The sequence below is a fragment of the Python bivittatus genome, unplaced genomic scaffold (genome assembly GCF_059951505.1).
Source record: "Python bivittatus isolate LINGU-HERP-01145 unplaced genomic scaffold, Pbiv_v1 ctg000370_np1212, whole genome shotgun sequence".
Taxonomy (NCBI): domain Eukaryota; kingdom Metazoa; phylum Chordata; class Lepidosauria; order Squamata; family Pythonidae; genus Python; species Python bivittatus.
In genome coordinates, this window is record NW_028277062.1 from 1005563 (window position 1) to 1031138 (window position 25576).

General features: G+C 49.7%; 2 protein-coding genes across 4 annotated transcripts; one reads left to right on the forward strand and one right to left on the reverse strand.

Moving 5' to 3' along the window:
• On the forward strand, positions 1 to 2746 carry THTPA (thiamine triphosphatase). Its single transcript, XM_088142230.1, has 3 exons — positions 1 to 261; positions 1625 to 2245; positions 2492 to 2746. The coding sequence occupies exons 1-3, from the start codon at positions 204 to 206 to the stop codon at positions 2599 to 2601; spliced, it is 789 nt and encodes a 262-aa protein (XP_087998356.1). The 5' UTR covers positions 1 to 203; the 3' UTR covers positions 2602 to 2746.
• A 379-nt stretch (positions 2747 to 3125) lies between these two features.
• Positions 3126 to 23590, reverse strand: AP1G2 (adaptor related protein complex 1 subunit gamma 2). Of its 3 annotated transcripts, none has more exons than XM_088142229.1 (22): positions 23319 to 23443; positions 22070 to 22274; positions 20764 to 20888; positions 19766 to 19907; positions 19211 to 19307; positions 18858 to 18934; positions 17917 to 18012; positions 17505 to 17585; positions 17154 to 17252; positions 16798 to 16853; positions 16122 to 16235; positions 15901 to 16041; positions 15751 to 15805; positions 15366 to 15488; positions 13034 to 13123; positions 12818 to 12948; positions 10954 to 11058; positions 9807 to 9957; positions 7823 to 7940; positions 7026 to 7252; positions 5883 to 5981; positions 3126 to 4703 (listed from the first exon to the last, which is right to left on the reverse strand). In XM_088142229.1, exons 2-22 carry the CDS (start codon positions 22271 to 22273, stop codon positions 4599 to 4601), a joined length of 2436 nt encoding a protein of 811 aa, XP_087998355.1. In that variant the 5' UTR covers position 22274; positions 23319 to 23443; the 3' UTR covers positions 3126 to 4598. The 3 variants fall into 3 exon arrangements, with proteins under 3 accessions (XP_087998355.1, XP_087998354.1, XP_015745648.1); XM_088142228.1 differs by lacking the exon at positions 23319 to 23443 and adding an exon at positions 23455 to 23590 and having other exon boundaries at positions 3127 to 4703; XM_015890162.3 differs by lacking the exon at positions 23319 to 23443 and adding an exon at positions 23455 to 23589 and having other exon boundaries at positions 3201 to 4703; positions 7026 to 7192.
• Between the last annotated feature and the right edge of the window lie 1986 nt (positions 23591 to 25576).

A 25576-nucleotide genomic window follows, 5' to 3' on the forward strand; every position in this document is an offset into this window, starting at 1 on the left:
TCCCCCCCACTTCGCCCCTGCTAGGGCTGTAGGCGCCCGGACGAGCAGCAAGGGCCCTCTCTTTGTTTCCCTGGGAAGAGGAAGAGAAAAAGCTTGGGAAGCCGCCTCGGATCCTCGGAAAATCGCTCTGCCCGGCGAGTCCCTTTGCAAAGGACGCTGGGAGGTGTAGTTCTCGGCCCGGGGAGCGCGTAGCCCTTGCAAACATGGAGCGGGGCTCTGCTCGCGAGGCGCCCGCGGCTCCGGGCCCCCAGCCGGGGGAAGGTCAGTGGGCCGCGCCCTGCCCGGGGCTGTTGGGAGCGCCAGGATGGGTGGAGGGGGCCGGTGCGGAGCAGAAGCACCGGGCGGGCGTGCAGTTAAAGCGGACTGCGCTGACGGCGGCCCCCCGGCCTCACTTCCACCCCCCAAAAGCCCGGGGTGCGCTGGCGCTCTCCTGCCTGCTAGCCTGACCAGAAGAATAGGCTTAGCCGGCAGCCGCCGTGCAACGTGCCACGTGCAACGGACGTGCAATGTGCAACGGACGTGCAGCGTGCAACGAAGGCGAAGATCGCAGTTGCGAAAATCCCCAGCGCCGCTGGATGGCAGCTGGGGAAGCCAGGAGCTCCCTCGCCTCAAGGCCGCCTGCGTTTCGTAGCCCCGAAACTGAAAGCCACCAGGGTATCTTAGCTTCTTCCTTGGCCCGCATGTGATGTAGCTTGCAGACCATGGTTTGTGCCGTAGTAGCTTGTGTAAACGCGGCTCATGGTGGCTTTCTCCCAAAATCGTGGCCGGGCAGCCCAGTGCTCGAGAGGCCTGGGTTCAAATGCTCCCTCGGCCGTGACATTCCCTGATGGAGGCGGCACTATTGTTCGCCGCTGGGTCTGCCTCGCCAACCTCGCAGGATGGCCCCGTGGATAAAACGGGTGGAGGGAAGCGTCCTCAGGTTGTGAAAGAAAAGCGGGCTGTCATTAAATGAAAAATGGCCTGTTCCTGAAACAGAAAGGCAGAGGGAGAAACACTGGAAAGGCTATTTAGGGAGATTGAAAGCACATCTTATTTCAGTCTAGGCTGTGACCCTGAATTTGTTTTGTTTTGGAAAGACGAGGACAGAGGAAGATGGTTTTGTTAATCAAGTAATGACCCCTTAGAAGCATTTCCCAGTCTGATGTCTCCTAGGAGGTGCATCTGAAGCCTAAAAGGGGCTTTGAAGCAGATGTGGGCAGCTTGCACGTCCACATCTGCTCCAAAGTCCCTTTTCAATTTTGAATTCAGAATCGTATAAGTGTAGAGGGAGTCCCTGGATTAAGAACCCCCAGGTTACAGATGACCCATAGTTAAGAACGGAGCCTTTTATAGCAAAATTCGAGGTACATACACAATGGTTCGAGTTCATTACACGATACTACTTACACAGCATTATACAATAACACTGTTCTGGTTTATGTACAAATTCGACTTACGGACAGACCTTGGGAACGGAACTCGTTCTTAAACTGGGGACCACCTGTATTTTAAAATAGCTCTTCCTTATCATGATCTCCAAAATAGCAGAACCAGCTGAGGATGACACAAAGAGGAGAGTCCAATTTTTTGCAGAAAACTCATTAGGCTTGCTTGCAATTTTGGATTCCTCCTTGTTTTCCCCCAGATCGGGTCTCCGGATTCATCGAGGTGGAACAAAAGTTTCTTTTCGGGCCCAGCACCCTCGAGAAGTTAGCGAAGCTGGGGGCGATCCAAGAAGGCAGCGTGTGTTTTCGTGACAGCTATTACGACGTACCCGACTGGTGCCTCACTCGAGCGGATCACTGGCTGCGGGAACGCGAGGGGGCTGGCTGGGAGCTAAAATGTCCCCCCCGGTTAGCAGCCGGGGTTACGGGAAGCAAGGGGACCCCGTGCACGGCAGGGACGGATAACCACCCCTCGCCACCGCCTTTGCAGCCCCCGAAGGTCTCGAGCCGGGCCCAGGCTGCCACGCAATACCAAGAAGTGACATGTCCCCAAAATATCGTGACCCGCATCTGTGCGTTATTGGACAAAGACCCAGGACAGAGTTGGAGGGGCTGTGTGTCCAAAGCGGTAGAAGAACTCAACTTGCAAATCTTTGCCAGCTTTGTGACCACGCGGCACAAATACCGTGTGGGTGATCTGCACGTGGATCTCGACGAGGCGGATTTTGGCTACGCCGTGGGTGAGGTGGAAGCCGTGGTCCAGCGGTTAGAAGAGGTCCCCGAAGCTCTGGAGAAGATACAGAGTTTTGGTAGACAGCTCGGTGAGGCGGGACTTCTCCAATCTTGGGGGGGGTGATACGTTTCCATTTTTTTTTTAACAATTGGACGTCTTCCTCTGAAACGCCTTCTAAAATGCTTGGCTTGAGAAAAGGACAGCCGGAAGGTTTTAGATTCATGCTTTACGATCGCACCACATTCCCTCGTTTCCACTTCTCGCGTTGCTCCAAATGTTCTAGTTCTAGTGTGTGGACAGAAGAAAAACTCCCTTCTTTTTCTTCCTCCATTAGGCTTGGAAGAGAAGGCAGCCGTTCCTGGCAAGATGTCTGTGTATCTGCACCAATTCAGACCTGCCCATTACAAGGCTTTGACGGAGGCCGGAGTCGTGCAGAAAGTGTGAAATGCAACCCACGGACCGGGCGGAAATGCCTGACGGGAGCAGGAACCGGGAAGGGGTGAGAGAGGTCCACCTCCAAACTACTGGGCCCCTGTGCCAGAATGATCTTTAAATTAAAAGAGTGATTAAAATAAAGTCCCTTTCTCTCTTTGCGCCCCTATTTTCCAAAGGAAAAACAGTTGTAAAGGGCTACTAGGCGGCTTCGTTTTTTTCTTCTTACTCCCGTGTCAGCAGTTGCACTGTTCTTCAGTAGTTGACCCTTTCCTTTCACCCTCTAGCACAGTGTTTCTCAACCATGGCCACTTTAAGACCTATGGATCTCAACTCCCAGAATTCCCCAGCCAGCAAAGCTGGCTGGGGAATTCTGGGAGTTGAGGTCCACAGGTCTTAAAGTGGCCATGGTTGAGAAACACTGCTGTAGTATTTCATGAGCCTGACATGACATCACAGCAGATGAGCCAATGGCCGAAAGAGGGGAGGGGCTTGGCTTATGGGCAGACAATCCCCAGATTGGAGAAGAGGAAGGGGAAAAAGGCTTGTTCGTGATCAGCTTCAAATGGCTTGAGATCGAGTGATGGAGAGAAGCAGCAGCATGTTAAAAGAAGCACAACTTTTTAATTCTAACATGCCACGTCGTTATAGAACTCACGCCTCACTTCACACACCATGTTCAATCAACCTGGTTGGCGCAGGGGGTCAGAGTACGCCTTAAAAGGGGGTGGGGCGTTGATCCCGCGATTAGGGGTGCCATCTTGACTTCTTTGACCCCCGGCAGATGCCTCTGGCTTAGCATGTTTGGGGAGCCTAAGTAGCGTGGTTGGGCCCAACTTTGGGGCTCCCTTGAGCAGCCTTCCTCTCTGGCCCTGCCAACTAGGGATTGTGGGAGTTGACCTGCGTGGTTTGTTTTGACCAGGGTTTGTTAACACACCCTAGGGGCTGGCTTGCCTTCAGGGTTCACGCCGTGTGCTCAGCCAGACAGAACATTCAGCCTCAGTGCAATAGGGGAACTAGGCTGCGGAGCCCTTCTCCCAACAGGACCTCAAGGGAGACTTGACGTTCTCCAGCTTCAGTGTGCTGGACAGGTGAGATGGGACCTGGAGTCCAGAGGAGGAAAGCTGGTGGCCCAGGGTTGCCCATCGGTGTCCCTTATGGCTGATGGGTTCCATAACCCTGGAAGAAGCTGGTGGAACTCCATGGAGGACCCCTCTTCCCTTGCTTGTGTTTTGGGGGCTACCAAGCAGGGTGTTTTGGGGGCTACCAAGCAGGGTGGTTCTCCAGCTTCAACATGCTGAACAGGTGAGATGGGACCTGGAGTCCAGAGGAGGAAAGCTGGTGGCCCAGGGTTGCCCATCGGTGTCCCTTATGGCTGATGGGTTCCATAACCCTGGAAGAAGCTGGTGGAACTCCATGGAGGACCCCTCTTCCCTTGCTTGTGTTTTGGGGGCTACCAAGCGGAGTGTTTTGGGGGCTACCAAGTGGGATGGGCATGAGAGAAGATTTAGGCAGGGGACTGTCTGTGGGGGGAACCCCTGGGCAGAACCTCTGAATTGAGCGCTGGAAAGGGTCCAGGGGTGCGTGGCTGTGGCGATTCGACGGACGGCTTCTCCTCCTCCTCCGTCTTCCCTCCACTCTTTATCTTCATTGATTTCCATTTAGTCTCACTCAGTTGTTGTGGAGTTCCCCAACTGGCTGATCAATTGAATTGATTTCCCAGCAGTTGAAATGAGGAGAGAGGAAAAATGCTGACAGGAGGTTGGGATTCCCGTATTTACACACCCGCACGTGCGCCCACTCGGCAGTTCTCCAGTCCGGATGGGGCTCCCTGGCCTGTTCTTTTGGAAATCATCCTTAAAAAGCCTCTGCCCCCGCCTGCCCCCTCCGCATCGACTCACCCATTGGGCCATCCAGCCTTCCCTGATTTGCATACATGTTTATTAATTGGGAGATCAAGAGGGAACGCTTGGGAGTGGGAGCCGTTCTCCCCTTGAGTCGTGTACTATTCACTTCCACGCAGCCTCTGGGAACGAGTTGAGTTCTTCAATGTGTTGTACGGCAGCCCCGGAAGGCAGCGTGTAAGAAAGCCGTAGCCTCATCCTTGGTGGGATCTGGGGTCAGGAAAGAATAAAACATATATAACGTTACATCTCCTCTGCACTAACCAACTGCTCTGAGCCAACCTCGGCAGATCTCAGAAAGCAAGGCTGGGCCTCATTCCATTTGGATGGGAGACCACTAGGAAATTCCATGGCTGCAGGCTAGACCAGGAAGTCAAAACACATCTCGGCAGAAGGCGGGGGCCGAGCAATTTTTTTTTATATGGTAGGTATGTTATCTCTTTATTGTAAGCCACCAAGAGACACGTAGGTGAGACGGGTAGTTCCATAAATTGATTGAATGAATAAATACAGCTGCCTGAAAGCTACAGATCAACCTTGTGGAAGCACCACCATTTCATTCTCACAAGAAGCCAAGTTCCCCTTCCTGCACCCTGGCAGGACAGCCACAGCAACGCCTTAATTTTTGTTTTAATCACCAAGCCTTTTGGATAGCGGGTGCAAGGCTGCTAAAAAAAAGCAGCATTTAGGAGGGTGCTTGATGGGAGGGAGCAGAAAACTATATATAATGCACTGAAAAGGTTACCTAGCTGGGTAACGAAACATCTGCAAGAAAACAACCGAGCTCGGAGAACCCCAAGGACTCCATAGTGGAGTTTGCAGAGCCTGGAAGGACTGTGGCCGTCGGCAAGACGTCACAGAACAGGAACGGACAGACGCTCATTCCAGATCTCCTAAATGGGTAGCCGGCTTCCTCTTCCGTCAAGAGCGAGTTAGAAAGAGGATCAAAGGCACCCGGGAGAATCTGCCTTAATCCGCTCGCTGATAAAAGCGGGGCTGAAGCACACACGCATCCAGTTTATGAGATACTGTACCTTAATCCCTTTTCCTTTGCAGGAAACCTGGCTGATGAAACGGTGACAATCTAGCTTTCTTGAGGACTTTTAGGGGACTTGACACATGTCCCCTTGGTCTTTCTGATGCCACCAGGATGAAGCCACACCATGACAGTGTTTCTCAACCTTGGCAGCTTGAAGATGGGCGGACTTCAACAAGTCCGCCCATCTTCAAGCTGCCAAGGTTGAAAAACACTGCACCGTGAGAAGAAAGAGGAAGTGATACCACTGTATTGCCCCAGCACTGTTTTTAAGCAGATCTCTGAACAGGTTCACTGTGGATTTGGCAAGTTGATGTTATAGCCCGCCTTCCTCATCCTCTCATCATTCTTACCTTTTTGGGGTTCAGCACTCGAATCACTTGGGTGATGGGGGGACCTCCCTGGCTTGAAACTGTAGAGCTGCTGGGGGCCAGAAGTTCCACCTGGAAGGACTGGGGCAAGAAGAAAAAGAGAAAGTTCACGCCAGGTGGGAGAAGGAGAGGATGAGGGGAAGGGAGAGGAAGAAGACAAGGAGAAGGAGAGGAGGAAGAGGAGAAGGAGAAGGAGAGGAGGGAGAGAAGGAGGAGAAGGAGAAAGAGGAGGAGAAGGAGAAGAGAAGGACAGGAAGGAGGAAGAAGACAAGGAGAAGGAGAGGAGGAATAGGAAGGGGAGAAGGAGAGGAGGGAGAAGAGGAGGAGAAGGAGAAAGGAGGAGAAGGAGAAGGAGAAGAGAAGGACAGGAAGGAGGAAGAAGACAAGGAGGAGAGGAGGAAGAGGAAGGGGAGAAGGAGAAGGAGAAGGAGAAGGAGAAGGAGAAGGAGAAGGAGAAGGAGAAGGAGAAGGAGAAGGAGAAGGAGAAGGAGAGGAAGACAAGGAGAAGGAGAGGGGCAGAGGAGAAGGGGAGGAGAGGAGGGAGAGGAAGAAGATGAGAGGAGGAGAAGAGGGAGAGGAAGAGGCGAAGGAAAAGGAGAGGAAGAAGAGGCAGAGAAAGAAAGGAAGAAGAGGAGAAGGAGGAGAAAGGAAGGAAGAAGAGAAGGATGAGGAGAAGAAGAGGCAGAGGAGAAGGAGATGGAGGAAGAGAAGGAGGTTGTAAGTGAACAGAAAATGTACAAGGTTGGAAGAAAGGTGGGTCCTAAATCTAACCAAACTAAATAAAAAAAATAGTTCCTCACCACAAAAAAATAAAAAGCATAAAAACCAAAATAAACTCCTGGCTCCCCCACATACCACACATCCCCCCCCCGAAATCCACCAACAACTTTCCTTCATCACCATCGTGCGAGAGATTCCTGTTGTACTCCTGACTTTCTAAAACAAACCAAGTTAGGCTTCCCAAAGCTGATTCCCGAGGCTCGTTCTGGACGCCGGAAGTTCACAATGGGGGAGGCAACTTTAAAACTCCAGAAGCAAAAAGGGATCCTTACGGCAGGTTAAGGAATTAGGGGGGCTCTCAGGGTGAGGCGGTGGGCGGCCCCCAGGGCCAAGGAGGGGGCTCACCTTGGGAACGGCCACCTGCAGGGAAAAGTTGTGAACGTCCCCCGAGGTGGCGTTGGTCGTGGTGGCCGTGATCAGCAGCAAGGTGGGCTCCAGCGGGGGACGATCCATTGAGAATTCGACCAGCAGCCCGTCCTGTTCATAGACGGCCATGCGGGAGGGAGCAGCGTCTGCGAAGGCATGGTTAGCTTCAGAAAAGGCTCTTCTTCCCCAGCCAGACGCAGAATCCCCTAGAATTTGAATATCGGCCTACAATCTGAATCTTAGCGGTGGGAAGGAGGCAAAAGGTGCCATCGCCCGCCTTTCACCCTTTCTGCTGAGTGCTGCAAATACAGGAACTTAGACAAAGGTGTTCTCTTTGTGACAAGTGGATTGATCTCGCACACTCATCGGTGACCTGCAAGGCTAAGAGGGGCCGTTCCGGTTTTCCGGCAGTGTATTTTTATATCCTTGAAAAACAGCAGAAAGTATTAATAATTCTGACGGAGGTTTCGTTAGATGGGGCTGTGTGAAAGCCCTCTCATCTTTACTTCTGATGCAAAACAGTGCTACAGCTGGGAACAAGGGTTTCCTGTGCGGTTCAGGCCACAGGAGGTCAAATTAAAGCTCAGGAAAATGAGAGACTTTTGATCCCACAGAGCAGCGTAGCATGAGATATCTGGGGGCTTAAAATCCAGAAGATCCTTGGAAACATGCGTGGAAGGCTCTTGGGAAAAACACAGTTATAGGATATCAAACCAAGATGCTCAACAGTTGTAAATCGGAAGGAACCCTTTGCTTTTCTTTCCATCCCATTCTACCTGGAGGTTTTAGATCTTCAAGCAAACCCAGGAGAGATCCTGTTCCCGAATGGGCTGGATTCGGTTGAGCTGGAGATGAATCTACAGGTTCTCCAAGGAGGTCCAAGAGATCCAAGACCTGGATAGAAAAGGACAACGTGGGTGATGAAGAGGTAGTAGGTTCCTTCCTTGGGAAGGTCAAAGAGAAAACACTTTTAATCTCTGAGCAAACCACAATTCATGATTGGGATTCATGACAGTTGCTCTGGATGGCTCAGCCTTTTGATGGCATCAAAACCACTTAAGGGTTCTCTACTGGATGCATAGAAGAAACAGAACAGGGTAGACCAGAGTTTTTCAACCTTGGCAACTTTAAGATATGTGGACTTCAACTCCCAGAATTCCCCAGACCACTGGGGTAGAATGATACCAATTTCTACACTGGAGATCTTTTCCTATTGCTGACTTGAGATGTTGTCCAACCACCCTTGAGTCAGCCGAAAGCTCTTCTGGTGTGAAATTTATGGTCCCCATTACTGATCCCTCTTGTCTTTTGACCTCTGTTCCCCGTCTCTTGACTTCCCTCCAAGGCGATGGGTGACAAAGCCTAAACCATGTTACACACTGTGAGGCTACCTTTCCATCTGTTCACAATCAGGAAGAGTCTGGTAGCACATTTTCAGAATAACAAAGGCCATCAGAAGGCCTAAGCTAATGACATTGTTAGTCTGAAGGGGGCTACCAGATTCTTTCTGATTTTGGACTATTACTAATTGATCATAGGCCATCAAGTTGATGTTGACTCTTAGCAACCACGTAGATAGACCTTCTCTGTCCCCAACCTGGTCCTTCAGGACTCCCAACGGTGCACCCATCACTGCTACAACTAAATCCATTCACGCTGCTGCTGATCATCTTTTCTTCCAACTTCTTTTCTTCCAACTTTTCCAGCATTATGGACTTCTCAAGGGTCTTTGCCATATCATGTCCAAAATATGATAATTTGAACCTGGTCCTTTGTGCCTCAAGTGAGAATGCTGGACTAATTTGTCCTAGCATCTATTTGTTCTTCTTCTTGGATGCCCACACAGGTAGTCCTTGTTTAATGACTACTCATTCAGCGATTGTTCAAAGTTACGACGGCGCTGAACAAGAGGTACTTATGACCAGCCCTCATAGTTCCGGCCGTCACAGTGTCCCCACAGTCATGTGATCGCAATCCAGCCGCTCAGTGACCAGCTCAGAATTACGACGATGCAGCATCCTGCAGTCACGTGATTGCCATTTGCATCCTTCCCTGCTGGCTTCCGACAAGCAAAATCAGTGGGGAAGCTGGCGGGAGGTTGCAAATGGTGAGCATGTGAAGTTGTGCTTAACGACCGTACCAGACGCGCTTATCGACAGCAACCAATGAAAATTCTGGCCCCAATTACTGTTGTTAACCGAGGACTGCCTGTAGTATTCTCAGGTTTGGCGATCATAGCTAACCGATTTTACTCACTGGGAGGCAGTTTTTGGATTTTATCAGAAGAAGGAATAGCTCGATAGCCCCTGTTCAAGCTGCAGATTTCAAGCTGTTCAAGCATCTGCTTTATCCTAAAATGTCTTAGCTTGAAAAGGCGCTCTCAAACTCTTTCTGATGTCGGGTTACCATAGACTAACATGGTTCCGCTCAGCATAAGTCCATCTCAGCAAAGCATGATTTAAGGAATATTTCCTCCTGGGCTGTGAACCAGACTGAAGCAAAAAAGAGATTTGCCGAGGCGTGTTTGCACTATTGTTAGCAAAACCTCCAGATCGCCACTCTTTAAAATCTCCCCGGCTGTTCTTTACGAGGGCTTAAATTTAGCTTTGGCTAGTAATCCAGGGGCAAGAGAAATTAGGTTTCCAAATTAAATCTGTCCTTGATAGGAATAATCAGATTTATACTGTAGTCCAATGCCAGTAAGGATTTGTTGGTCCCTGCTGCCCCCTAATGCCCAGGGCTGGGAACTGCACCTCCCACCTGGTGAGGTTCTTGGGGTTGGGGCTCCTTGGATGGCGCCACCTGCAGGACATGGGGGGCAACCATCTCATTTCCATTCTGGTCTGCTTGACGGGTATCCTTGCCATCTCCAGTTCTCTCCGCCACGGGCATCTTTTCCAGTAATGATGCTCTGGAAGGGGAAGGAAAAATAGTACGTCTTCATCTTCAGCCCCCAAGGCAAGGTGGGGAGGGCAGGGGAAATGATTTGGCCTAATCTTTCTCTGCTTTCCTCACCAGGAGGAATCGGGGTGTCTGTGTGTGTATACGTGTATGAACTGTTGGTGTGTTAGTGAACAGAATAATTGCTTGGGGGGGGAGGCCACAACACACAGGGGTTGAGACAAATTTGAAGGAATCGCCCTTTCTGGATGCCAGAAATTAACCCAGAGTCTCCTTGCTGATTTAAAGTCGAAGGGAACAATCTTTTTAAACAGCGAATAATCTTTTTACACAGAGTCAAAAGCATAGGGGGCCAGGGGGAAAACTAAATGTGTTCATACTGATGTAATTTCATGAAGTTGATAGGATTTACATCCTGTCTATTTAGCCATGCAATAATGTGCCCTGTCCTGAGTCAATAAAATCAAATATTCTTTACCTATCCTATTATAAATTGCAATTAGGCAGGGCCTTTTGGAAGGCCCCTGGGGGGCTGCGCCAAGGATTTGAGGGGATTGGGCTCTTCTGACTTAAAAATAAATCAAGTTTCTTGTCCCTGTAGGGCCTATTGCTTTGGCTTGGCAGATATTTAAGGACGAAAGAGGGCAGGGAGATTAGGAAGAAACTGGAGCAGCTCTTATAATGCAAAACACCCAGAAGGGTTCCCTAAGAACTGTAAAGGGCCTCCTTTCCTTTTGCCCATCCACACAGTTTTCCCCCAGGGCAATGAGGACTAGTAGCTTAGGGATTGGTCTGATCCAGCACTAAGAATCATTGCATGCGGGGCTCTGAAGCACAGAAGCAGAGCAGCCAGAAAGAGAAGTCACAGATCCCGATGCAAACGCCGCCCGAATCCTGGCGTTCGGGCGTGGAACTCCCGTGCCAACTGCCCCCTTGCCAAGGAAGATGGCTTCTTCGTGGCTTCAGGGACAGCCTGGCATCTGAGGCGCACGAGTCTAGCAAGTACCTGAGATGATCGTATTTCCGGAAAAGGGTGTTGAATTCCACCGCCCTCTGCTGCAATTCCACATCGTGGCAGCTGCAATAAATGGAAACCAGACTCCGAATCCGGCTTTGCAATTGGGAGGGGAGAGAAAAAAGAGGGGAGAAGAAGAGGTTATTGTGTTTTTTCTTCCCGTCTTGATCCGTCAGCCCCAGCAACTCCCTTCCCAGCAGTTTTACGAGCCCCGAAAAAAAGCAAAATCCCCCACGTGAAATCGCCAAACCAAATGGAGAGGCGAATGAAAAGGAACGAGTTGCCTTTTCACCAGGCCAGGACCGCCATCGCATCACGTGCGGCGCATAATTAGTACGAATTATATATTTTTTCTCCTTGCTTTAGCCTATGGTGTAAACCACCCCTTTCGTTCACTTCATGCATCCATAAAGTGGCCCCAAACCTAAAACATGGGTTGATTCAGTCGTGAAGTTAAGGTGTGGTGCAATGGCAGACCGGATGAATGGCAGGGGGGTCAAGAAAGTCAAGATGGCAGATGCAACCCATGGGGTTGAGGTTCCGCCTTCGGTGATTGAAGCTCCGCCCTCCCTTTTACCTGAAAAGGAGGCGTGAGTCTGATGATTTGGCTGTTGATGCCATCTTGACTTTTTTGACCAACCTGGAGACATCCTGATGGGTGGGAAATACTGGGAGGAGGGGTTCAACTAAAGGAAAATTAATTACGTGAAGTGCGTAGATCAGTGTTTCTCAACCTGGGCCGCTTTAAGACGTGTGGACTTCAACTCCCAGAATTCCCCAGCCAGCCTTGCTGGCTGGGGAATTCTGGGAGTTGAAGTCCACACGTCTTAAAGCGGCCCAGGTTGAGAAACACTGGCGTAGATTGTTAGTGTGCAGATATGCCACACCCGTGTGATATGTTCACTAGTTGTAAGTCTCTGCACAGGAGGGAATCTTCATATAGAAAACCTCTTCCTGTGCTAATCTGTTGAAAAAAGGAAGAACGTTTGTATTTTGAAAACGCCCAGCATCCTACAAAACTTAGGACAGGTAGCATTCTTTATTATATATTTCATACCCCTTTTCTAAAAGCCAAACAAATTCTCGGGGCAAGGTTTGGAAGGGAGAGGGAAAGAGAGCAAACACCTAAATGCAATTTTAATGTTTAAGCAGGCCCTCAAACTACATTGAAAGCAGGGGTCCGCAAATAAGCGGAGAATTGTTTTTCCCTGGACCGGTCTGTTTTGCAGACTTCTTTCCTTTTTTCTCGGCTTTCAGGCAACGAGGGCAATTATTGGCATATTTTCTAAGAACTTCAGAGGGGGGTTTTATAAGGGCCAGGACTGGGCCACTGACCGCATTTTGAGAAACCCTGATTTAAACATTTGCTTTGGAGGGATCCAGATTTTTCCAGGGACCACCGCTGGCCACTTTCCTGGAAACCCAGAATATTTTGGAAGTGAAGTCTTGTGCTCCGCTGGAATACCTATCAGAGCCCATTATTGGTCTGGAAGAGGCGAATCTCCCACCAGAGCATGACTCTCCCGCAAGCTTAAACCTGTTTCAACCCACCCAAATTTTCATTTCGGAGACGGCAGTCCCTTGCAAGCCCCTTCCGCCCACCCAGCTTTTTTCTGAAGGGGTTGGGCTTTGACTCCCATAATCCCCCACCAGCTGGGGATTATGGGAGTAGGGGGCCCAACCCATTGCACAGGCCGGACCAAGCCAGGCTTGCAATCAGTCGATTCGGAAAACGAGGGGCAGGGCGAAGCGCAAGGGAGTTGCAAAACGCCGCACAACCAGGGACCTGCAAAAGCGCACCCCGGTTTTGATCTGCCGCGTCATTAAAACGGGGTGCTTTCTTCCCCAGCCTCACTTGATGTCCCCGTCCTGGAGGCGCGTGCCAAGCTTCATGAGGGCAGTGAGGGCATAGCCCCGGGTGGCGGGCAGGGAAAGTTGAGATTGGAGGATGCGTTCCAGCAGAGTCAGCACCTCTTCGGCATCCACCTGAAAGGCCCAAAAAAAGGATGCGGAGCTCAGAGGACCATTGTCCCCTCCGCCGACCTTCCCCGTGGGATTTCGGAGACCTCACCTGCCGCGGCTCCACCTCGTCGCAGTGCCCCTCCAGCAGGAAGTGGCCGTACTCGCCCAGGCACCACGTTGCCACTTGGACCAAGGGTTGCTGCGGGGGCGACAAAGAGGGGGGCAAACGCCAGCCCCCCGTGCAGATATTAGGCTGAGGGTTCGACATCGCCCACCCCTCAGTCATTTTGAATCGGGGCAGGACGCGAGCCGGACGTTGGCTGGAGGGAGCCGCGAGAGGCGACCTCCAGAAACGTTCTCGGCCCTCCCTATGTTTTAAATGATCTGGAAGAAAAACCCAGGCGCCCGATGAATGATTTCTGCTCATAGGGTGTCTTTTATGAAACTTTTCTGAGCTGCAGGACTGAGATGACAAACCAGGATTGCTTGTTTTATCTCTACAACGGCCCTGGAGGTAGGCCAGGCAGAGACAGGGCTCCTGGTTCGTAATGAACTAGAACAGTGATGCTCAACCTTGGCTACTTTAAGACCTGTGGACTTCAACTCCCAGAATTCCCCAGCCAGCCTTGCTGGCTGGGGAATTCTGGGAGTTGAAGTCCACAGGTCTTAAAGTGGCCCAGGTTGAGCATCACTAGACTAGAACCTTAAATTTTGGTTTCAGAGGTGCTAGCCAAAGTATATGTTTCTCAAGAAGACAGTGCCACAGCATTTCTGCTAAGGCGGCAAACACCAAAAGAGGATGAAGGTTTGAAAGCAGAGCATGGTCGAACACTTCAAGATGGCGGCGATCCAAAGCGCCGCCTGTTTTTTAAGGCGCGTCGATGCGTTCTTGGACGATCCCCAACACTAAAGAGCTTCAGATGTTACTTTTTGAAGCTCAGTGTAAAGTATGGGAATCTGCAGCAAACGTTCGCCCTGGATTTTATTTATTTATTTACTTACTTTGTTATTTTTAATTCAAATTTGTCCCCACCCTTTTCACTACAGAGTGACTCTGGGCGGCTTATGGGAAAAACAGAAAAAATATTAATTAAACTAAAAATAAGTATGAATTAATTAATTAAAATACACTACCACCACAGAAAAGAGGATGATGGGGTTTCTTGGAAGCCACCAGGCTGGGGACAGCTGACCTGGATACAGGCAAACCTGGCATTTACTTTTCATCCTGTGCCAGGATGAAATTACTCTCCTCTGACACCAGAGGGAGCCGTTAACCCGCTTTCTGCTGGGCGTAGAGCACCACCAGTGGACAGGTGGTGGAACTGCAGCTTCCTGTTTCCCTGCTGCCAGGGGGACAAACTTCTTTTTTTTTCTCCTTTGGGGTGGGGGCTAAGTAGTTCTTAGGCTGGCTTTCTTAATTCATCTGGCCCCGGACTTCCCAGGATAGATCAGGGACGTGCTAGCCCCTCTCTTTCCGTTCCAAAACGAGCCCCACGGCGGTCGGTGAGATTTACTCCTAGGAAGGCATGCTGAGATCTACAGCAACATTCCCTCTTGTTAGTGCAAGCCCTCAACGTGATTTTTTTAAAACTGGGGGAAATGGCAGATGTTTCCCTATGGGTTCTGAATGTGCAATGCCTGAGCAAAACAAGAAGAGAAAGACTGTGTGCGTGTGTATCTTTGCAAGCAATTAAATCTTCCCAGCTTTAAAACTTCTCAAATATTTATGTCATAGGCTTCTTTATGCTGGACCAAGGGCACCTGGGGTCAAAAAAGTCAAGATGGCGGCTACAACCACATGATTAAACCCTGTTTTACATCCACTGCAGCACCTATTTAAGAGGCGTGGGGCTTCAATGGCACGGCGGTGACTGCCATCTTGACCTTTTTGACCCTCTGTCCTGGACTGCACGGTGGCTGAAAACTAGAGCAGTCAGTGCGGCGATAACCATCATCCTAACCAAGATATTAATACTGCACAGCGAGCAAAAAAGAGGGCTCAAATTTTCCCTATTATTTTCTCATGATTTTTTTCCCCTTTTGGAATTTCTTGGGGAAAAAAAGAATCCTTTTGCAACTTTGTGTAGTGGGCAAACCGGAAGATCTACATCCAATGAAAGAGATGGAAGAGAAAGAATTATGGGGCACGTGTATAGTTTGCAAAAAGTATCTGTCCGTCGTTTTCCTTTCTTCTCCAGCAATTCTGCAAAAATAGTGCTTTGACCATGTTCGTTCCAGTTCTCTCAACACTGGCAAGTGCGCCCTTTGCAGCCCCGAGATCACCCCCTACCACTCCCATTGTCTGTCTTCCTGCAACACACATCATCATCATGGAATACTAGTTTACTCTTGGTTAGTATTTTTTTTTTTGCTAAACCTTTGCTGCTGGATTAGTTTAGGGCTCAGGGTATGGTGCGAATGCTGAAACGGACACACACCTGAGAGATGTCTTGGGCCGCTGCACTGTAGAGCTGATGCACGGCGTAGCTATGAAGCTCCTTTGCTCCTCCAATCAGGTGGATGAGGTTAGGCACGGCGTCATCCCGCACGTACGAGCCAGCCTGCCAAGGAGACGGAGAGCAACCGGGAAGGTGACATTTGTGCTCCACCCAAAGGATCCTCTTCACTTACTTTATCACTTTTCCCCAGCGGAGAAGCAGGAGCAGGAGAGGACAACTTTTGTGAAGGAGGTGAACCCACCGGGAAATCGACCCTGCCTGTCCTACACAACACAACCTCTAGAGGGCAGCAGCAGATTAAACTTTTCTGGGTCTCTGCTGCCCCCTAGCAGACACCATCTCCTGCCACCATCCTCGGTCTCACCATGGTCAGAACCTGGAGAACGGTATCAATGTGCCACCGCTTGCTGGGTGCGAACCTGTGGAAGGAGGTCAAAAGGCAGAAGATGGACACGTCCTCCTATTCCCCAGCTCTCCCCAGCCCCCCCTGCAGGCGATGGTGGAACTGACTCACTTCTCCGCGGCCAAGAAGAGTCCAGAAGCGCACTCGGACTTGAGGTCCGGGGGACTGCTTTCCAAGAAACTGAGCAATTCCTTGCTGGTTGTCCGAATGTTCGTGTGGTTTATCAGGGACAAGCTCAGCTGGAGGGCTCTCCTGCGGAGCACAAATCAGAACCTCGGTCTTCCCTCTCGCCAGACACGGAGCCTGCGCCCCTCTTCGGGCCTTCAGCTCACCTTTTCACCGTTGGGTCGGGGTCTGTCAGGCAGGCGAGGACGGTGGCCCGGTGCCTCTGGACGGCGCTGTTTTCCGCTTGCAACAATTTCTGGAGCGATGCGAGGGCCACGTACCTAAACATGCCATCAATTGAAATGAGGATCCGATCGTGCACGGCGCAGCTGCTCTGCGCTTTAAGAGCCTCTGGGGATGCTGCCCCCTCGCATGCTTTCTCCAGCAGGCCACTGGAGGGCATCTTTCAGAAATCACCTTAAAACCACCTTCCCCTTCTGGATCGAGCATTATCGTTCGTACCGCAAGTTCGTGAGAAAAACAGAATGAGCCACGGAACTGAATGATCTCTGGAGCATTTGTGGGGCTAGAAGATGCGGTTTGGGTGGAAGATGCTGTTTAGAGAAGCGGAGGAAAGCTCAAATGAACATTTGGGGGGGGGCAGATTTGAACTCGGACAGGCAGCAAAACTCAGCCAAAGATGAGCCGAATACAGTCCTCTGCTAGGGAATTATTCAGATTCTTGGGGATGAAATGCAAAATTTGAAAAACACAGAATAGGGTGCCTGGCAGCTATTTCTACACAAGGCTCAATTCAGGTGAGTGCGAAACTAGGTCTCACCTGGCTCAACCTGGATAGTTTTAACACATCTGGTTTTAATTTTGATTTTCTTTTGTTTTTACCTGATATTCCTATCCTTGTTAAGGAGAAATCGCCCAAGGATATTTATTGCCAGAACCTATGTATGAAAAAAAGAAGAAACACCTTTACTTCTTAAAATGTAACTGATGTAAAAGCGGGATTAGGAAAGGATGGCTGAGTCAAGGATAGGTTGTGGAACTACCAGACTCATGATTTTAGCTCACCTCCGTACAGGAGGTGCTAAGAGCAGAGGGCGTCTGGGGCCCTGAGAAACCTACAAGGACAATCCATACCACACATTGCAGTACCCTCAACCCTTAACCAACGAGGCTAAAGAGAGAAACGTTGCTTTAAACCAGACAAACACTGATCTTTGCGTTTTACAATTTCACGGTACCCGCAATCCGCTGGTAGACTGGATTCCCATAATGGTCAACACCGTCTCGTACAAGATGGCATTGCCCACGTTCCGCGCGGTCTCGGTGTTGGTTGCCACCTGGATGAAGGAAGAAGGAAAGCGTCACCACCCGCCTCTTCACTTTACATTTTTCCAAACCGCTCTGTTGCCCCAGAGGAGAAGCCAGAAAATGGCACCATCTCTCTTCAAAGCGTTCCCACATCCTATGATCTCCAGTAACCCAACGAAAACTAAAATAGGGAATGTATTCTTTATTCTCATTTGTTCCTGGGTTAATCTTAAAGTTCTCAAACCACCCTCTCCTTCCCAAATGTCCCTCTTCTCGTTTACCTGTGCCAAGGAGTCGTTCATGGCATCGCTGGCCTCCCCGTTGTCTCGTCCCAAAATCCGTAGCAACCGGAGAAGCTGGACCTTTGGGGAGGGAGAGTAAAGATACAGGAGCAAGAAGGACTCAGAGAGGTGACAACAGATTATTGGAATTTGGGTTGAGAAGCTAGTAAAGAGGAGACCCTTAACAAACTTGTTTGACCCAACTGCTAAGCGGCTCCAGCTGTTGAGAAGCGCAGTGCTCCAGCCACATCTGCAAAATGTTTTGACTGGTGGACCTACCTAAGCATCTGCAGGCTAAGCCTGTCCTTTCCCAAACACCTTTGCTGCCCACCCCATGTCCTTGCCATTGCCTGCTTTTTTCAGCTGTTGCCTTCTGTAGGCATCGTAGCAAGAAGGCAAGGAGATCTTCTACCTGTAGGAAAGGTTCACTGATGCCCGCAATGCTGTTATTCGGACAATATCCAGCCACCACCAGATTGCGCAACACCCCGGCCAGCTGGGGAACAAACTGCGGAGAAGGGCAAAGAGAAGGAGGTCAAGACAGTGTGGGCCTGGGAATGTCTTTCTAGGGGTCTTGCATCCCATCATCCACAGCCAGGGCCCTCCTGCATGCTGGAAAGCTGTTCCCTGGGACAAATGGCATCTTATGCATCTCGGTTAATGCTAGGTGGATTCCATGTGCAAAATTCGTGTAGGTGTCAGTTCTGGATCCCAGTTGCTCTTCTTCTTGAACAGTGTTTCTCAACCTTGGGAACTTGAAGATGTGTGGGCTTCAACTCCCAGCATTCCCCAGCCAGCACGGCTGGCTGGGGAATGCTGGGAGTTGAAGTCCACACATCTTCAAGTTCCCAAGGTTGAGAAACACTGTTCTTGAAGGATGTAAAGGTGGAAATATGAGATTATGCTAAACCAACCTGGCCAACAGGACTTTTAGTCCACATAGCTGGAGGCCACCAAAATTCCAATCTGACTCTTGCTAACCGCAGAGCAAAAGATTCCTACAGGCTTAATGTATTTACTCCCCGTTTCAGGTGAATTACTTTGCAGGTCTGCCCACAAACATATGAAAACGTGGGTAGATTTCTGGGTTTTATCCACCCCACGGTTTCTATTTTTCATGCGTGGTGAGGAACGATGCCCTTCTCCATTTTAAAAAAGGCGTTGGCTGGCTCAAGCCTGCGGCCTCTGCTACTTCCTGGCCAGGGGTGTCTGTGCGGACAGGTGTCGAAAAAGTCAAGATGGTTGCTATAACCTTCAGCCGAAGGCCTGCTCCTGTTTTCCACGTGTTGTACCCCTTTGTGGATGGGCCATGGTTAGTAGGACCCACAAGCGGTCCGGTCGATATTGTCCTACCTTGGAAAAATGCTCAAGGGCCTGTGGGCTGTTTTCGCACATCTCCGCGATTAACATCACGGTGCCATGCAGGGCGCCTGGAAAAAAAAATAAGACGGTTGGGTTGTGAGTCGGATTCAACGGCTCCTCCCAATCACTCCGTTTCTCAGTCCAAGGCCCTCGTGTTCCCTTCCTTCTTCTCAAACTTTTCCTTGAACTTTTTCAGGGAGTTTTTCCAGCCCTTCCGGTTGCCCGTTCCAGCAAGGAAGCCAGTTGGCACATTACAATTAACTGACGGCTCTCCGTGCACACATGGACCGTGCAACTCCCCCATTTTGGCCACCTACAGCAAGCTCAAAATCCGGCTCACTCACCGTGAATTTGTTCCTTCAGCAGTTGCTCTCCGAGGGGGGTGAACATCTCTGATAACGCTGGCACTTTCCGGGTTATATGGACAGCACAGACCACAGCCTGGGAAACAGAGGGTTTGTAAAGAGGAATTGTCATGGGCGGATGCCATGGATAATTCACATTTTTCCAGGACTAGGTTTTGGGCGTGAAGTTCGGTCCTGTCTGTTTAGCTTTTGAGAAAAGGCCAGTGCCTCTGAACATGCGCAGAATGCTCCCCGCTGGAGTGACGCGAGCCGGCCTCCCACGCCTCTGAATCAACGGGAAGAGCTCCCGACTCCGACTCGCAGCCCGTTTTCAAAGAAGTCGAGAGGATTTTTGAGCAAGAGAGACCCACCTACCTAAGTCGGAGATGAGATAGGGCTTTCAGGCAACTCCTTGTAAAAAATAACGGGCTAAAAAATGCAAAGAACTCCCTTTCAAAAAACGGAAGAGTGGAAGCGCTAGGATTTAACTCCCGGACGAATCTGGTGCACGCAAACCGTTTTTAACTACAGGAAGGGGAGTCAGACGTTGCCCACCTTCCTTCGCACTGAGGGCTGCCCGGTTTTTGCCAGCTGTTGCACTTCCTGGGCCAAATCCTGCAGCATTGCGGCAGAGCCAAGCGAACCGAGGGCGCTGAGTGCCAGGCCCTGTACCCAGGGGCTGGCGTGCAGAAGGTCACTGGCGGGAGAGGTGAGAAGAAGAGAAGGTGGCATGAGAAGTCGTCTCCTCCCCACACGCTGCCTTCAGCCCCCCAAATCTGGTGTGAAAGCAACATCTCTGCCCCCCGGAATATGTCCTACCTTATGGGCAGGGATTCTCTCACTGCAAATGTTAGTCGAGGCCACGGAGCGCATGAAGGGGGGCAATGGGGCCTAACAGGAGACCCAAAGTGGTTTGGGGGTGAAGGTGCTGGACTAGGAGCAGGGAGACCCGGGTTCTAGTGCCGCTCACCCATGGAAGCTCCTTAGTCCAACCTACCTCACAGGGCTGTTGTGGGGAAAACTGGAAGGAGAGACCATGCTCTGGAGTCCCTAAATACAGAGCAGCCAATGATACTTAAAAGCAGGACAAACATCTGCCTGGCTCACAACCTTCTCCTCTTCACATTTTGGCTTTTTGACCGCATCCCGTGGACACCCCTGCCTCTGAGTTCCTCAAATCCAGTTCCCTGCTCGCATGTTACACTAAGCCACAGTTTAACCACCCTTAGAAGCCCCACTCAGCTGGGTTTGCACAACACGCAAGGCCACAGAACAAGGCTTCCAAACCACAATGGCTGTGTTGGTGCAACCTTAAGCCAGAAGCAAGCATCTGCCTTGGGTCTTAGCATAACGCAGGACCCTGATCATCTACACCCCTCTAGATCTCCGAAACTCCAGATCTTCAAAACCTCCTCCAACATCTTCTGGGGAAGTCTATCTGAATCTCTCCCTCTTCCAACGTCCTGACCCTAAGTTGATTGATTTTGATTTCTCAGATCCGGTCTCCCCCACATTAGGGCAAGGGAGATCCCCAAATCTGGTCACCCCCTCACTTCTTGAGGCTATTGGTCAGGAGAAGGTGAGTGTCCTGCTTCTCATCCAATAGAAGGGCAGCCCCGAGGTAGCCAATCCGCTTCTCATGGAATCGGTGGGAGGCGATCAGCTTCAGGCACTCCATCTGGGTTGCGACAGGAAGAAGATTATTTACTCTTCCCACAATGCTTTGCAGCGACGCTTCGTTGGGGGCATTGTGGGACATCAAAATGGCGGTTGCCAAATGCAACCAGCTAGCAAAGGATGTTTTTGCCACGCTACCCCGCCTAAAACCAAAAAACGGGATGCCTTCTTGCTTCTTAACAACAGTCAGCTCCAAATTTAATGCATGCATTAAATATATTTATAAAAGGATGTTTTCCTGAATTCTTCTGCAATTAATATTAATTAATATATGCATTTAGCCTGTCCATCATTTCCCCTATCCACATTTCTTTCATCCAGCAACAGCCCTAGATTATGCAAAGAACACCCCAGCCCTGTCAAACAAAAACAGATCTAAAAAGACTTCCAAAATTTATCTGGATGTTTGGCACAAGGGCGATCAATTATGGAAATTTATGTAAATTTATGTAATAGGTTCCTGAACGTGTACAAAGCCTACTTTTCTTTGCCGCACGTGTTTTTCACAAGTCTGGGCTAGGGAGACGGGCTTTCCATGATTAAGCCAACCATGATTAACACAACTGGTCCACATGGTGTGAGGGATCAGGAGGACCACGGAGACCGGGGTTCAGATTTCGTGGTGAAGCTCTTTTGAGCCAGTACATCTACTTCACCAGGTTGTTTTGAGGATAATCTGGGAGAGCCTGTGTTAAGCCCTCCTGAACTCGTTCGAGGGTGGAGAGTGTTTTAAAATATAACAATAAATCACATGAACTGTACAGGTAGGGATGGTCCACTTGCCCTTGGAGGTAGGTCAGATCAAGAAACGGACACTGTAGGGATTTCAGGAATGTGACTTCATTGTGGTAGGGCAGTTTTCTCAACCTTGGCCACTTGAAGATGGGTGGACTTCAACTCCCAGAATTCCCCAGCCAGCAGGGCTGGCTGGGGAATTCTGGGAGTTGAAGTCCACCCATCTTCAAGTGGCCAAGGTTGAGAAACAGGGGATGGTAACAGAAATGTGGAATCCTGCCCCTCTTACACCCAACAGAATCAAGGTGGGGTTATCTTGAGTTTCTTTCGCACCCTTCCCTCTTTCCCAGGGCTGAGGAATCTTTTGTGCCCGTCCCCCCGACAGCTCCCCCATTCCTGCCCTCCCCCCAAAGTCAGATCTAGGTTCCTTCACACCTTGATACCTACCTGTCCAAAGTGGGCGGGGTACCCCAACATGTGGATGTAGAGCAACTTAGCTAAATTTGAGGCCCGGGTCTCGGGTTCGTCGCCGCGAAAAGCTCCCCGGATCTTGGCACTTTCTCGCTGGACCAATTCCCGTTCCTCCGCCTGCGTCTGTGCGCTCCGTATGGTCCGGATCAGGACCGGTAACGTGAGCGGGACTTCAGGCATCCTAGATGAAGGAGAAACGTGATGTGATGGGTGAAGTTTTGGCAGGATTAGCCGAAAAACTCCCCTGCCCTCTTTTCCTTGCATGGTGTGTCTTTTTCTTGAAATTCCCCAAAATTCAAGACCGGGACACAGGAAGTAAGGCCGAAGCCATCTCTTGGGGGCTTCAGGTGCCTTGGAGTCCCAAAATGCAGAATTTCTACTTGCTAGTTGGAGATTTGGGGAGTCTCTTCTAGATGGCTAGACCACCACCACCACAAAATGTTACTCTGAAGCTTCACTTGGGCTTCTCCCCCAAGACCCTGAACTCGGTTCGTGCTAACCTTGATAAGGTTTTATCTTTTGGATGGCTTAGCGGGTCGTCTGAACCCAGCTTTGGGTTTACTACTTTGTGACTAATGCAGCAAACGGGTTAATTTAGTCATCCGGTTGCGCTTCCTCGGAAGACGAGACCTCAGCACCTTTTCTCTAAATCGTAAATAACCTTTGGCTGAGCTTACAATTAAGAGAACAGTTAAAGAACAATTAAAAAGGTGGTTTATCCTAATCTCTTTGATTCCTCCTTGTAGGTGGTATCTCAGCAGGTTCAACCACTTCAGGCGGCTGATTTGGGGTGCCATTAAATGGAAGCAAATGGCTAATGATTATGATCCTCCTCTTTTTTTTTTTAACCTCCATGCAAAGAAGGCTGCAGATTAGTTTTTGCTTCTGGGTCTGTGGTCTTTGCACTAACCCCCCCCCCTCCAAAAAATGGGGATCTATGGCTTCATCTCTGCCTGCAAATTTCTTGGCCTAGCTCTGCTCATTCTTCCGGGGAAACCGAAACTCTTAGCGATAGCATCCAAAGTTATCCTTGCTCTGTGAAGCCTTTAATTCCTCAGGACCTCTCCGGTTTCAAAGTCTGCTCCTTCTTGAATTTTCACCCAGCCTCCCTCTCCATTCAAACGTTCCTTGCAATGTCCCGTAGGCCCTCTAACACCCAACCTTAAATTAAGAAAGGTCCCTCCTCTCTTTTTCTGTCCAGAGGAACAGACAATTGTAAAAGTACCTGTTGCGAAATATTCTGCCTTGGCAAATTAGATTGATTTGAGCTCTGAACCCTCCAGTCGCTCGATCCTAATTCATTCTCTGCCTTTTTTCTTTTTTTAGACTACTTCTCCATTATCCCGCAACTGTTCCTTCACCTGTCCAGAGTGCCCCTTCGCAGTCTTTGTCTCACACGCTCCTTGAATGTTTCTGGGAAACCGAAGAACAGCAGCTGGAATCCCTCTTTGTCTACCTCCCCTTTGGCTCCGAGTCAACTTTCTTGCAGTTCCGGACAAGCAGCCAGCCAGGTGAGCTCACCTGAGTAGCTTGGCCCTAGGCGCCCTCTGCTGGACAGACCACCTATGACATTCGAGGGACGAGTTGATCGATAGCCCCCTTCTGCCTTTAAAGCAGTATTGCTGCTGGCTGGGGAATTCTGGGAGTTGAAGTCCACACATCTTCAAGTGGCCAGGTTTTGGGAAACACTGCTTTGAAGCCATTCCTAACACAACCTGGACTGTGACATAGCATGGAAAGGAAGACAGCCATATTGAGTCTTCTGTACCAAAGGAAATGGGTGGATACCAATTAATTAATTAAAGACAATGCCTGAAAAACCAGGTTAGGGACACATCGTCCTGGAGAAAATCTATCTATGTGGTTGCAAAGTGTCAGCCCTCCCAGGTAAACCAGACAGGAAACACGAGCAGATGAGCTAATTCTACTTATCATAAGGCGACCTTAACAAAATCTTGCAAGTCTGAAAGTACAAATCTCCCACCATCCCTATTTACCGCTTGATCAGTTAGGGCAGTCCTTTCTAAGTTTCTTTCCCTGCCCATTACTCAGCTGTGGGCTTCTCCCCCTCTTATCTGATCGTTCCCTAGGCAGCATCTCTTCCCCTGTCTTCCAAAGTCATTCTCACATTCCATTACATCAGTGTTTCTCAACCTTGGCCACTTGAAGTCGGGTTGATTTCAACTCCTACAATTCTCCAATTCCCATGGGGAATTCTGGGAGTTGAAGTCCACTCATCTTCAAGTGGCCAAGGTTGAGAAACAGTGCATTACAGTAAGAGTCAACAATGACTTGTTGGCACCTAAGCAATCAATCAATGATAAATCTACAGTGTTTTGGAGTCCGGCTCCCAATTATTCCCCGTCGCATGCAGAGCATGGATTTTGGGTGGCTCTTAAGCAAAATAACAGTAATTTATTTATTTATTTGCTTTATATAGCCACCCATCTCGCTTTTCCGTGACTCTAGACGGCTAATAATCTGTGGTGCAAAGAAGGGTAATTGTTGAGTATCCAATGGTGGAGGTGGGGGGACTGGAGCTTGGTCTAGCCAAGCAAAATTCTATCTATCTATCTATCTATCTATCTATCTATCTATCTATCTATCTATATCTGTCTGTCTGTCTGTCTGTCTGTCTGATTCATTCATTCATTCATTCATTCATTCATTCATTCATTCATTCATTCATCTATATCATCTATCTACCTATCTCTATCTTAAACTAAGAAAAGCGAAAGGAGAAATAGCTATAATAATAGTAATAATATCATATACTGCAGTGTTTCCTACCAACACGCTGGCTGGGGAATTCTGGGAGCTGAAGCCCAGACATCCTAACATTGCTGAAGGTGGGAAACATTGATTTATTGTACTGATTGTGGTAATTAAATATGTGCAAAAGGAGCTTTAGGATCTCCAGCCAAATCCCGCCCCCCCCCCAAATGTTTATGAAGAAAAGAAAAGTAGCTTGTAGGCAGGAAAGTGAGTTTGCCCCAGATCCAGACGTCCTGGTGGGCAAAGCCACATCCGTGTTGCTTGCAATTTTATTTTCTCAATGATTCCTTCCCGATCTTTGTTTCCTTACACATCATGTCTTTCTTAAAGCCAGCCTAATACAATTAGGCAGCGTTCCCTTTTCTGATTATTTCTGCAGGAATGTAGGAGGTTAGTGAATTCAGACGTACCAGGGCAGCTAGACCCAGGTTCCTTTCTTCTGCACGTGTTTAAGAAGAGAAAGTTGAGGATAAGGGCCGTGTCACTGCTTCATCCAACCTGGCGGCCTCCTGACCTCTTGGACTACAGCGCCCATCATCCTTAGCTGAGGGCCTTCTGGTCGTTGGGGTTAAGAGTAATTTCAGTACCCCCGTTGAGAAAGACAATTATGTAGCACAGTGAGACTCCAGAGATGTAAAAAACGAAACAAGCGACAGGGGGCAGTAAAGCTTTCTAAGCACGATGGAGAAAACGGCAGGAGCGTCGTCA

Coding starts and splice junctions, on each gene's coding strand:
- THTPA (XM_088142230.1), top strand. CDS start 204: ATGGAGCGGGGCTCTGCTCGCGAGGCGCCCGCGGCTCCGGGCCCCCAG. Junction 262..1,624: donor GGGCCCCCAGCCGGGGGAAG/GTCAGTGGGCCG, acceptor GTTTTCCCCCAG/ATCGGGTCTCCGGATTCATC. Junction 2,246..2,491: donor GAGTTTTGGTAGACAGCTCG/GTGAGGCGGGAC, acceptor TTCCTCCATTAG/GCTTGGAAGAGAAGGCAGCC.
- AP1G2 (XM_088142229.1), bottom strand. CDS start 22,273: ATGCCTGAAGTCCCGCTCACGTTACCGGTCCTGATCCGGACCATACGG. Junction 19,308..19,765: donor AGCCCTCAGTGCGAAGGAAG/GTGGGCAACGTC, acceptor TCTGTTTCCCAG/GCTGTGGTCTGTGCTGTCCA. Junction 4,704..5,882: donor GAGTGCTGAACCCCAAAAAG/GTAAGAATGATG, acceptor TCCTGACCCCAG/ATCCCACCAAGGATGAGGCT.